This window comes from Malus domestica, chromosome 14, assembly GCF_042453785.1.
Source record: "Malus domestica chromosome 14, GDT2T_hap1".
NCBI lineage: Eukaryota > Viridiplantae > Streptophyta > Magnoliopsida > Rosales > Rosaceae > Malus > Malus domestica.
Genome location: NC_091674.1, coordinates 28,993,731 through 29,007,987, shown reverse-complemented (window position 1 = coordinate 29,007,987; position 14,257 = coordinate 28,993,731). Strand labels below are relative to the sequence as shown.

The 14,257-nt window shown below is 33.8% G+C and overlaps 1 protein-coding gene across 1 annotated transcript; it reads right to left on the bottom strand.

Moving 5' to 3' along the window:
- Positions 1–5,581: 5,581 nt before the first annotated feature.
- Positions 5,582–8,022, bottom strand: LOC103455440 (cytochrome P450 78A5). Its single transcript, XM_029093114.2, has 2 exons — positions 6,890–8,022; positions 5,582–6,378 (listed from the first exon to the last, which is right to left on the bottom strand). The coding sequence occupies exons 1-2, from the start codon at positions 7,877–7,879 to the stop codon at positions 5,764–5,766; spliced, it is 1,605 nt and encodes a 534-aa protein (XP_028948947.1). The 5' UTR covers positions 7,880–8,022; the 3' UTR covers positions 5,582–5,763.
- Between the last annotated feature and the right edge of the window lie 6,235 nt (positions 8,023–14,257).

Below are 14,257 nucleotides of genomic sequence, written 5' to 3'. Positions count from 1 at the left end.
TTCTATGACATGGGGCTGCGCCTAAGACCTAGGCATCAGGACTAGTCCAATATGGGCTGACGATGACTGCTTATTTTTCATCTAAAATTGGCCTTTCGATGTAATTTGTTGGGCCTCAAGCCCAAATCACATGTTATTCTTTCTGGATCAAAGACTAAAAACTCGTTTGATAATTACATTTAGTTTTCAATTTTTAATTCTTTGGAAAGTGAAAGTAGTTATTAAACGAGTTTTTAGTTATAAAAAAAAACAAAAACAAAATGGTTATCAAACGGTTCCTTATTCTCTATGTGTTAGTAAAAAGAGTATGAAGTGATCTGGATGTGATTAAAACCGGGCATTGGGGCTGAGGCAAATTATAACACGCATCGACGTGATTGTCATTATAAAATTTGAACTTAGGTTTTCAATCAACAAGATGAAATTGAGTGTTACTAAACTAAATGATCAAGCATGACCTTTTAGTTTAAAGTACCTAAGACCTAATATCTTTTGGCAGTTAACACTAGTATATAAGCAATCAAACTTTCTCCCACAAACTATGTAAATGTATCTTTGAGGAGGTTTATAATCTAATAATCCCAGGCTAACTTCTCTCACCATCTAAATTTATATTTCAATTACGTATTGCCTTTGTTGTGGATGTTGAACTTGTCAAGCACACCATTATATGTTTGTCAAAAGTTATGCCTGTAGGGCTATAGGTCTATTAGTACTAATCATATTGACACTCAACTTTTTTTCGTAACTTAGAAAAGTGAGAAATTGCATATATATGTTCATATAATAGGGTATATTTTTGCTCACCACTCTATAGTTGCAATAATATTTATTATCTTACTTGCTAGTTGTGTCTATCAACTACATAGATTTCAAAGTTTAAACTCATCCAGTGGTAATAATAGAGTGGTGAGCATCACGTCCACTTGACGGTGGTGAGTAAAAGTTTTCCTTTATAACATTGAGATGAGATGATCTCTCTCTCTCCGCGTAATCATGATTAACTATGGTGATTGTCATCATTGTAAATCATAATGATAGAGATGATGAAGAAGGGAATGCATATATAATTATAGAAGCATGTAGAAGGACATGTCCATGCGGATCCCATTTAACACTGAGAAAGCATAAACAAAACATCTAAACTTATTAGGACCTACATATAATTATTAAGATAAGCTAAAACTAATTATCTTTGTTGTACATAATTGTGTGAAACCATTGACGCAGCAATACAACTTTGGATTAAAAAAAAACTATGTACCCTACAGCAGGGTCTGGTTCTTCTTCCTATCTGGGATCACAAGGACAAAGTCTCTCTATATATTGATACACCAATTGTCCGGTTGATTCACATCACTAATTATATGTGCAAATGTATATGTATAATTAAGCAAAGTGGTCCATCCAAATGGGATGAGGAGCTACCACAATTTGCTTTTTTCTCAAATTTGCGTTTTATTAAATTAACATGTAACATATGTTGGAGAAGCATCCTACAAGAGCAAATAATGAACCCTGTACCCGCATAATTTATAAGCAAACAATAATTAGTGTCGGAGAGTAGGATCCTGCATGGGTCATATGACAAAATAATGTACAATTAAATATAGGAGTTTCCACTCTTAATATCACCGAGGCCTTTTGTAATACAATCCAACACCTAGAAATAAGTACGTGGTTAAATTAAAATAATATCGACGATATTGGTGGTGGTCCTGCATTAGTTTATAAAGTTTATCAATTAGTTGATCCTTGATCAGGACCAGCCACTTGAATACGCATGAAATTATGTAAAGCAACAATGGTTTTATAGAATATCTTGATACAATGCATAGTACGATATAATGATGAAAAACAATTTAGTTTAAGAGGGTTTGTGATTAGGGTGGTGGACGATGATTCGCTCAGATGTTCTTCTTTAGGGCTTTAGATCGGACCAGCTATGGTTTTCCAGTCGATGGAGTAGGCAGCCCAAAATTGTACTTATTCATTTTTATTGGCAACTTGGTTAGCCAAAATCATGATGACATCTTCTCCTCGTGGAAATGAAGATAAGCGTGGGTGTGCCATGCTTGTTGTAATGGTGAATTGATAATTTGGTATTATTATCAGTTTTAAATTATGTTATATGGGTTCTGGAGGGGCCATTGATGTTTATGACTTGCACATATTTGTCTTCGGTTGTTCAACTAACTAGTAGTTTATCTTTTAAAGTCGTTCATTTAAAAAAAAAAAAATCGTATTTACCGTTTGTTTTCTGGTCTAGTCAGTAGTCCAAAACTATTGAAGAAAATTTAGACTCTGCACATATAACTATCTCATTTCAATTTCCATGCATATTGGTAAGGAAACAAAACGGTACTGTTAGATATTCCCTCTATATATGCCCATTTTATATCTTGATGTTTCCATGGTAATTGAGGAACAAAATTGGGGGATAGGTTCATTCTACTCGTTTTGCGAGCAGAGCATAGGCTTTTGTAGTTATCTGACAACCAAACTCTGATGTGTAGTCATGTTCGACTAATCCTTTATTACCTTGGATTGTTGTTTCAATTAAAAAAAAAAAACAAAACAAAACAAGCTAGCAAGCCAGTTAGACAACTTTATATCAAAATAGAGGTCAAGGGAAAAAAAACAGATCAAAATGGTTATGAACTATGCAAGCAAAGGCAGCAGCAAAATTCAATCTTAGTAATATTCAAATGCGGAAATATGGAAGGCTTAGAGAAGAAGAATCCTTTCACGTTTAATATTGGTGGTCAAATTAAAGAATGATTCCTTTTACATGAGCTTTTTTGCATCAACATAACCTAAATTCCCTTTGCAACCCACAAATTTAGGCTTTGGGATACTAGGTAGCTAGTTAGCTTTGCTATAGATGCCAATTGGTGACTCATAATTCCTTATCAAACTTTTGGCATCCAATATTTTCTGGTATATATAAAGGGTTTTGTGATTTTATTCACATGATACCATAACCATACATGTGGCTAGATTATTACAAAAGAAAAAATCTCCCCTTTCACACAAACTCCTCAGATGTTAAGCGTACTCTGTCAACTTTACACAAGGCAGAGTTTGATTTTTGGGCGCTTTTACCTTTCCTCTCTTTTATATGCCTTCCCATCCATCAATGATTTATGTATCCATACCCTGAAAAGAAAAAGCCTTGTTTGTAGGGCAAGATGAATCTCAAATGAGATGAAACAATGAAAGCCCCATAGCCTATTTCGTTTGGGATGGAGGAAGATCCGTATGATTCTAGTTTGTGGAAATTTTTTTCGCTCCGTCCTTGAATCGGGACGAAGCAAGGAAGAAGGAAGGACAAAAAAATAGAAGCTCACTTTGTATATGGATATCATGAAGTTGGTACAACACTTCCAACTGCAACAAATTCGAAATGTTTTCTGAGCTAATTAATACATCTGCTGATGCTTAGCTAATTTAGAAGTTCGAAGACACTAAAGTATAGTCTTTGTATTTGATTTTATAATGTATATGCTTCAATTGATTTACGTGTGTTGTATGATAATTAATAAGAACTTTGGAACCCCAAGTGGTTCCTCTCTATAATTTTTTTGACATCAAAAAATAAAAACATGTGGCTATCTAGAGGTAAAGATATAATTATCTGCACTATGAGGACCAATTATGTGCAACAGATCGTATATTTTCATCATCCTAGATTCTTTTTCTTTAATTTTCTCATGTCATTATAATGTGCATTATGTGGATTATATGTTCACACCCTTTGTACGGATATATGCCATTTGCTCACAGTGTCATTATGCTAGGTTAATCAATTTTTTTAGATCAAATTTACAAATCATGTGATGTTTTATTAATAAAAAATAAGCACGTTAAACAACATTTAAGTAATAATTCAATTATACACAACCATGTCATATGGTTTACGAAATATATATAATTTAAATAGATAGTCTCCCTAGAATTATCTATCTATAAAATCAGCATTTTGCATACAATACGTATATATAGACACACATATACATATAAATACAGAAAACGATAGTGAGACTTAATTAACTTAAACTACAAGAAGGGGGAGCCGACTTAACTAACCTTGTCATTATATTTTGAGTTGATTTTTCTAATATTGATCGTGATAGTGTACGAGGACTAGGAGGAAAGGAATATATAGGTAGGGATATGGGGGTGTGAGTCGAGTGACAGAGAATCGGTTGAAGGCCGAAAAAGCATCTACTTGCATGCACTGATGTAGATTTATAAGGAAGAAAAAAAATGTTAGTTTAATTGGATATTCAAATCTGTTTCCATCTTTTCTTTATAGCTGGAAAAAAGGAGCAAAGCTTTTGATCACAGGCATATCTTTCACCAAAATATATTCTTGAGGAAGGAATTGGATCTCATAAAAGAGGGTGAGAGTTGAGCCGTATCATTGTTTGGTTTAGGTTCTTATTCCTCAATCATTTAAAACTTATGCATTACAAATGATCAAATTAATAAAAAAAATCTACAGAAATATTCTTTAATTTTATTGTATATAATCATAATTAAGGAATCGTAACCCTTAATTATTTTTTATATTCAATTTTCGCATTCGAAAGGCTATATCCGATACCGATATCGATCATAAAGAAATGTTAATAGAAAGCATGCAAAGAATAAAGAGGAAAGGGAAGGCCAATGTTACACATACACAATGACAGTTGAAGTGAGAAACCAAAGAATAAGATTGTAGATGGGTTTCAAATAGTTTATTTTCCTGAAAAAAAAATTGATAGTTAAATTTAACCTGATGAAATCCGATTCCTAACAAAAGTCACCACGATGCATTCCTAACAAAATTCAGGATTTGAACTTTTGGGGCTCAGTGTTAAATTACAAGTTTTTTATATACGAATAAAGCGTGAAACACACACAAAAAAATTATGTTTATTCAACTAAGACATTTCGTCGAACACTTGGTGGTTTTATTGTCGTCAGCCAAACCAAGTTGTGCATATGTCAACATATATTCATTATTGCCAAAGTAATCTGATGAGTGATATCGAGAGAATTTGTAGTGTTGTTGACGCAACATGTATGCCTAGTAGGCATTATATCCAATACTTGGTAGACACAAAAGGAACATGTACCAAACATCCGGAGGGTCCTCAGAAGACCTTCACATGTATATTTCTCGGACTATGGGTGATCTTGGGACTGCCTTGGTCCCAATGTGCATCCCCCCCTAATTGGAGGATCAATTGATTGCACCTAAAATCTCTTCCCTTTTTTTTTTTTTTTTAAACGATAGCAGTATTATTATAACGTTAATAGAACGTATAAACTTCACAGCTATATGTTGATGAACTTATTGGTGAATATGTGAGTGTGACAATCACGAGAAAACATCAAGGAAACGCAGCCAGCACTCCAAAATATGCTAGTATGATTAAGTCCTCTGCATTAAATAATGAACGTTCCAATATCATTTATCATTTCTTTGCCCAGGATCAATTCACTCGGGTGCAGCGAGCACATACGTACGTTTCTCTACCCTCAAATTAAAATTAATAATGAATTTAAGCAGAGAAATTAAACAACGAACTTAAGATCAAAAGCTGGCATTGCATATTGATGTATAGACAAAAACTGCTTACATGGAAAGTGATACACATGCCCGAGACATAAGATAGAATTAGAACCAAACCCAAATCTCTAGATCGCCACCACAGAGCAACCCTAATTAACCAACTTATTTAATTAACAAAAGTAAATAGAAATTGATCATCAAATCACAACCCTAGGAACAGCCTTGCAGACAAGAGAGTTCTTCATTTCCAGAGAAAGCTTCAAGGTCTCAGACAAATCCACACCTGACTGTCCATCACAAGGGACCCACTTGAAGCTTTGGAGCAACTGACCAAGCCAAAGCTCAACAGTTGCCAATCCCATGGCTTTACCAGGACAAACTCTTCTTCCAGAACCAAAAGGAGCCAACCTTAAATCAGACCCCATAATTGGAACATCTTCATTTATAAATCTTTCTGGTTTGAACTCATTAGGGTTTGACCAGATTTTCTCATCGTGTGTGATTGCAAACATGTTGACCATAGCGGTGGTGCCGGCGGGGATGAAGTGGTGGCCGATGTGAGTGTCATGGATGGCAAGCCTGGCCCAGGACAAGAGGGGTCCTGGTGGATGCATTCTTAGGGTTTCCTTGACTATGGCACGGAGGTAAGGAAGCTTGGGGAGGTCGGAATCGGATACGGATCGTGTCGGAGTGCCTACAACGGCGTCGATCTCCGATTGCGCCTGGGCTTGGATATCTGGGTGGAGAATCATTCTTGCTAAGATCCACTCTAGGAGTATTGCCACTGTATCAGTCCCTCTGAAGATCATTTCCTGGAATCATGAAAGAAAAACGTTTATTGTATAATTAATCACGTTAATTATGTTGTTTTAAATGGATTGGAAAAAAGAAATTTTTAAATATGAGAGTTTTATACTTTGGTACACAACGGAGAAAATTAAAAATTTTCAAGCTCGGACAAGAAGGAAAATGAAAAAAAAAAAAAAAGGTGAAGAATAAAAGCTCAACTAAGGAATTTAGCAAACAAGAAATGAATAAAATTCTCTTATAAAAATGTTGTCGTTATTGGTATTTCTAAAAAAAGAGTAATTTTGCACTCCAAACTAATAAAAACACATACAAAGTTTGTAAAGAAAAAATGCAGAATAATAATTTTAGAGTAACAACATAAAACCTTATAGAAATAATTCCATAAAAATATTCCTATAATATTCCTAGTAATCATTGAAACTGGAAAACCTAATGTGCAAACGTTACAAATAACTAAACAAATAACTAAACAACCTAATAGGTTTTTTCTTTTCAAAAATCAAATTAACTTACCCACAGAACTGCAATCATATCAGAGTCACTGAGTTTGTTCTCCTCCAAATCAAGAAGCACATCAACAAAATCACCACTTTCATGATCAGTAACCAAAACTCCATTATTTTCATCCCTTTTCACTCTATGCTCCTCTATGATTTTCCCAACAAAAGCATTCACCTTTGCCACCAATTTCTTACACCTCCTCCTCACACCTTGCAAGTCCAAAAACCCCAAAAGAGGAAAGTGATCACTCCAATTGAAAATCCCCAGCAACTCATACCCTTCACTCACCAACCCCTCAAGCTCAAAACCCTCACCATTTCCACACCCTAATTCTCCACCAAACTCATAGCTCCTCCCAAACACACTCATCATCACATTGTTCAAAGATCCAAAATGCAAGACTTTCCTAACCTCCACCTCACCACTTCTCTCCATCAAACCCTTCATCTCCTCCACCATTTTGCACCCGATACTCTCTCGGAACAACCCGAAACTAGCAATACGCTTCGGGTTGAACAAATGGGTGGAGGATATTCTCCTCAAGTTCCTCCAATACTCACCAAAAGGGGCAAACCCCATTGCTTTGTGGAACAAAAGCTCGTAAGCCGATTCTTTGATGGGTCGGTCAGCAAAGGCCGAGCTGTTCAAGAGCTCTTTTGCAGTATTGGGGTGGCTGGAGATGACAAAACGAGTAAACCCTACTGAGAACGCCATTAGAGGTTTGGCCTTTGAGGTCTCAGCAAGCTTGGCTAGAACTCTGTGAGTGAGAGAACCAGTGAAGGACAAGACCAAACCAAGAATAGGAAAGCCGGAAGGACCTGGAATGGCGGTTTTCGAAGGAATTTGAGCTTTAAATTTGGACAAAGCCCAAGCAAGGCCACCGGGTGAGAGCCAAAAGCCGAAAACAAAGATGAAAAGGAAGAGACAGATGAACAATTCCAAGCTCAAAACTGATGAAAACCCAGTTGGTGGATTGAAAAGAGGGTTGGATTCCATGGACATTTTCTTGACTCTTGGTCTTTTTTTTTCTCGATGTCTGTTTGGTTACTCAGAAAATGAGCGAGACAATGAAAAGCCAAAGCTTCGGAAACAAGAAACCAAGTGGGAAATTAAAAGCTGAGAGGGATTGTGGTGGTGGGAGAAGTGAAATAAGAGTGAGTTTATATAGAGAGTGAAGGTGTCTCTTTGATATTTTAACTGGACTAAGATTCTCTCACCTCCTCTCACATTCTCTTATTTTGTCTTTCTTTTGCTATAAAAAATTAATATAAGATGTTAATGTAGCTTAACCGTGATCGTTCAAATAGGAGGGAAAAAAAGCAAGGAGAGAATCCTACTCCATTTTAACTGCCGCAAAGATTCGTTTTTACTGTAGGAATATAATTGCTGCCCACCTATTTATCACCGTTTGATTAATTTAAATTTTAAAATATGTATAGTAAATAGATATAAATTTCAAAATTTAAACTTATAATAAATAAAATATTGAATTGGTGAGCAAAACTGTATTTTTTTTTTCACAGCGGTTACAATGCGCCGTCTCTTTCGAAAATTTGTTTTGATTCCTGTATGCTTTTTCATATTTCTTTCAAACTTTAGCTTTTGGACATCATATGTAGGGATTTGGGGAATATTGTGTACGTAGGAACAATTAAGCTAGTTGACGACATGATGAAGCGCCCATATGGCATATGAGAGGTCGATATATAATGTCATAATTAATCAATTTGATAAGAAAATCTTAGCCGTTCCAAATGTTAATTTTTCATACCAGAATGTGGACGTGGGTGGTCATCATTTTCGAAATTTATTGAGTTTTATTAATTTCATTCATTTGGGTTTAACTCCAAATTAATTAGCTTTTTTTTTTAGTGTGTTTTTATTTATTTGAAGTTTTATTTTTTTTATTTATTTTATGAAGACAGTTTTGCTAGAATTTATTTTGAGTTTTAATAGTTCACTATAATGGTCATGTTATTTGTGATGCCTCATAATTTTTTTTTAGAACAAACGACTGTTTGTACATTAAGAATGTGGGAGAGTGGGCTAAACCTTACAATGAACTTGTCATAATAATGTAATTCAACTTCGCTTTTGACTAGAATCGAACGTAATTAAGATCTCTCACTTACAAGTAAAGAGGAATACTACAAGACTATAGTACTAAGGAAATTTCACTTACAACTTCACATTTGCCTCGTATAATTAAGCTAGTGAAACCACTTAGTACTACAGTCTAGTGGTATTCCTCTTTATTTGTAAGTGAGATGTCTTAGGTTTGATTGTCGTCAAAGGCGAATTTCAACCACATTATTGCTAGCCCATTGTGAGGCTAAACTCACCCCCTCCCCATTAGCGTATATAATATCGTTTTTTCAAACAAAAAAAAAACTAGTGAAAATATGTTTTCCTGTACCATTAAATGTTGTAGTATTAAAGAAACTTCCCTCATATGTATATAATTGAAAGAAAAAAAGCTACTGAAAAAGAAAAATATATATATATATATATATATATATTTTTTGTAAACAAGAAATTTCTTGTAACAAATGAAATAAAAATATGTGTACAAAAATAATACTTTGAATTAATAAACTTAGGGGTTTGACAAAAAAAAATTAATAAACTTAGGGTTACGATCTTTGTGTAGCTATTCTTTTACAAGACTCTTATTCGATCTCCAAAGTAGAATTTGATCCAAGAGTGGTGACCACTTGATCTTGAACTTGAATTGATTGCTTGTGATTCTTCAAGGGACGCCGAAGTTTGTTATGGAATGAAATGGGACCACGAAGAGTTTGACGTGGTGGGTGATTTTCGGCTTTGGCGGTGGATAAATTGGCATGTGTTCGTTTCGCTTATTGAGTCTCCACGAGTTTGATGAATAACACAAAAGTGTTCGTGTATTTGGTGTTTTCTTTGGCTTGAGGGCTTTCTAATTTCTCCAAAGGCTTGAGCTTGTTTCGTTTCTCTCCAAAATCCTCTTTGCTATAATGAGCGTATTATTTATGGGCTCATTCTGAATCCCGTGATTTGTGTGGTTAATTTTCTGATTTCATTTAATTTGAGCTAATTAGTGGATTTAACTTTTTATTAAAGAGAAATCTTTAATTTAAAAATAAACCCTAAATGATATAATTTGATCAAACTAGGGTTAATTTGTTTGATGACGGATGTTTCAGATACGGACACATGTAACTCTTGATAACTCTTTGTTTTTTTTGTTTTTTTTTTTTTTTTGGAGAAAACTCTTGATAATTCATTAAGTTTACATGAGTCACATGTCATGTGTGCAATTTAGGGGGATCCATATATGGTGCGTGCCACATAAGTCCTGACCAGTCGAAATTTAATTTGTTGGTGAACATTAATTACATTGAAATTTTCATGTACGACACTCCATAGAATACTTGAAATCGATTTCCTCTTCTGGTTGACAAGGGTTGGTTTCACCTATACTTATCGATAAATCTTTATGTGATTGATCGAGCACACAACCGGAAAGAATGAAAAACAAGTAAATACAAGGGCAATTAAAAAAAAGAAAGAAAAGGGATTTGCTGAGTATGTCTGTAGGCCTTTATTCAAAGCAAGCTTTCTTAGGCCATCTCCAACCGACCCGGCCAAAGGGCCATAGACAAAAAAAATAGTCATTTTTGACACGAAAACCATCTTCAACTGAGGACTAGACCAAAGGGCTCGTGGGCTCCACCTAGCCAAAAATTCGAGAACCAGCTAAAGGGCTGGCTAAGACCACCCAACCCTATAGCCCAGCCCAAACACATGCTACTTGACGTCAAGTTACTGTTCGATTTTGAGTGCCTTTCTTCTTTTTTTTAGACGAAATTTTAAAAAAAAAATCTAATTTTTTTTCCCTATAAATACCTAAGCCATTTGTACCCCATTTCTCACATCATTTTCATCATTCCATAATATCTTACCTCATTTTATTTCAATTATTTACCAAATTTTCACATCATTTTCATTATATAAAGATAAGAAATCTGGAGGCTTATTAATTTAACGACAAGTGACACTCAAAATATGTCTGAAAACCTTATTTTAATATGGTAGTTAATTCAATTAAAGTAATAAATTATTAAGGAGGCTAAAAAATAGTCCCCTTCGGTTAGAGATGAGTTTTTTGTCAAAGGACTATGTTTTGGACTATGACGCCAAATATACAGTCTGCCACCCCTAAGCCCTAGCTAATGCATGTCTAATTATTTTAAGGAAAGATATCTAGGAGTTACCACTTACCACCTTATAAAAATGCAAAACATATTGTCAATGACTCGTATTGATGATTGGCTACCAGACTGCAGCTTTAGAATTTAGACCAAATATATATATATCCTAACCCAACTGGTAATTTCCTCTTAATTTATGTATAAAAAGAACTTACTGGTTAAATAAATATATAGAGTAATATATAGAATGAGGGAGAGAGAGAGAGCCAATGTTTTTTATGAGCATTGCTGCGCCAAAACAGCATTCGTGTCTGTCTGCCAAACTAAATCTGGCCAACTAATGCTGCATGCTTATGCTTGATTCTTTTTGTATGAAATTGCATGCATGCATATATATATACATGCATACATATATATATATATGCATAAATATATATATATATATATATATATATTAACTAAGTGGATTAACTCCTGGTGGACGGTAATGTGTTTGGTATGTTAGGTCAATGCAATTTCGAAATCGTATAAGGAGATTTGTTTATTAATTTAGTACTAATGTACATGTGAATAGGGTTTTGCCTCCCATGTTTAGTACTAAGATTGATCCTACGCTGTTACACAATAACCCTACAAGTGGGGTTCCTTGCTGTGTAAGATGCACCTTATTGGCAGACAACATTTAGACATGAATGTAAAAGTCTTCAGTCTTTTGACCATGATAAGTATTGGAGTTTGGTGAATGGGTTAAAATAAACAACAACAATCAATTCTTATTTCACTAAGTGTGGTCGGTTGTATGAATTATAGAACATTATTGGGTTCGGTTTTGCATCAAGTCGTCCGTTAACTCCAAGTACTTCCTATCTTTTCTTAAAGTCTATTTCAAAGTCTTTTTCTACTCTTTTGCCATGAGCCTCCGTTTCATAATCGCACCTTTTTTTGGAGCATCTATAGGTCTTTTGTTCACGTGTCTAAACCAACTTAACTAATTTTTTCTTATCTTATCTTCAATTGCAGTCACTTCTACTTTATGTCGTCAATATTTGATTGGGCCAAAATAACCACACACAAAAAAAAAATTCAATCGTACTTTATGGGTCAAAATGATCAAAAAAATTTAATCCTATAATCAGTTTTTTAATATTTGATTGGTCTAATCGTTGAAAAAAATTCCAATCTAATCGTTATGTCATTAATATTTGATTGATCTAATCATTTTAGTCATTTTTCTGTGAAAAAACAAAGTTAACCAAATCGGTAATCCATAATTATAGTAACCGAAAGCACATCTTCCTTCCAATCTTATTCTGTTAAAATATTGGATATACAAGATTGCAGCTGTGATATTCTTCCTAGATAAACGTATAGATTCTCTGCAAACAACCTGCAGACAGTATGCATATCTGTATGACCAAATGTTGAACAACGTTGAAAAAGCCATGTTCATCGGTGTGCTACTTTTGGGTTAAATAAGAGGATCTTTACAGCTCGATTTTGGTAGAATCTTCATGGGGACATTTACTTGCTTTCTAAGTATGGACCAGGCAAATTGCCTACAAGGTATCATATGCATATCTCAATTTGTACGTTAGATCTTTATTCTGTTAATTACTACGGTTCTGATATTTGCATGACATATGTATGTGTGTGTGTGTGTGTGTGTTTAGGGCTCACTTGCACATTGGAATTCATGATGGTGATATTTCAAGTTAATTATACACTAAATATATAGAGAAGTTAAGCATAAAGTAGTGTATAATTGATTTGAAATACCGTTACAGTGATATTTATGTTCTAACTGGTAAGAGCATCTCTAATGTACACATCAGCTATAACAGTAAAAAAAAAACCACACTAATATTCTCCAACCGAAGTGCCAAATCATATGTGGCGATGATATGGATTGGCAGCAAACGAGGTTGCTGTCAAATTTGACAGTAGCGTCAAATGTTTTTTTTATTAATTATTATATGTATTTTATTAATTTTTAATTAGTTTAATCATTTATAATTAATGTTAAGTTGACCGATGCAATTATCATACTTTTTCTTCTTTTCAATCAAGGAAGGTGAACAGATTACTAATTAAACAATAAATGTCATTTATTAAATTTTAATTAGTTTGATAATTTATTTTATAAAATAATGATTTTATTTGACATATCAGTTAGAAAACAAAACTTTAAAAGATGTCAAAGTGCCACATAATAAGCTGTCAAAATTTAAATTTTATGTTCAAAATTTGACATCTCATTTGAAGATGGTCCAAGTAGTTTACTAACTTTCTATCATTTAACTAAGAATTAAATTTGAACTTCCGAAATACCTCACAGTTTTCAACTCATTGTATGATCTTGAGTTTAATGTTAGAATTCAAACTTAAAATTCCTGCTGACTGTGAAATGCTTTATTATAATCCGTCTTGGAACATCTCCAAAGAAAATATCAAATTTTAAGTGGAATGCCAACTAATCATTTTTGAAAGATTATATTTCTTCAACCGAACAATATTTTATAAATTTTGATGCTGCCTGAAATTTCATTTCATTTGATTATTAATTGGTAGGTCTCATCATCCACTAGAATATAAGTTTTTTAAAATAGTTTTACCGTTTATTTTATTTTAAAATGGGCCTTAAAATAATAACCAGCATATCGGTTAAAATATAATGAAATTTGATAGCATGCTTCGGAATGACACATCAAATATCAATAAGATGGAGATGCTCTTATAATCTGTAGTGCTCTAGAGAAATGTTTTTTTTTTTTTTTCAATTTCTGGACAAGTTTTTTTTTTTTGGTCCCTTGATTTTTTTTAAAAATTTTTTAATTCAAAAATCAAAACATAGAAATGAGTGTGAATAAAAAAAGTTGATAGTGCGAAAATAATTATTAGCCATTAATTAGGGTTTAAGGGATTTCCAATACAAGCAGGGAGGCATAGGGCAAGCTCCAGCACAACACCATGGGGGACATCGTGGGCTTCTATACACATGTTGAGGCCCAACTTGCGGCATTTTATTAACAATACGCATAGGCTTATCTGCTCTCTGATTTAGGTTTGTAATGTTGTCAAGATACATCTTCAAGTCGATTTACAGACTCGTTTGAAAGTGTTTTTTAAAAATAGTTGAAAACACTTTTGATATAAATAGTTTTAGCTTCTTAGCAAAAAATGCAAGGAAATC

Excerpts from the sequence above, each read along its gene's own strand:
- LOC103455440 (XM_029093114.2), bottom strand. The coding sequence starts at position 7,879 with ATGTCCATGGAATCCAACCCTCTTTTCAATCCACCAACTGGGTTTTCA. Across the intron at positions 6,379-6,889 it reads ATATGATTGCAGTTCTGTGG|GAAATGATCTTCAGAGGGAC; the intron begins GTAAGTTAATTT and ends TCATGATTCCAG.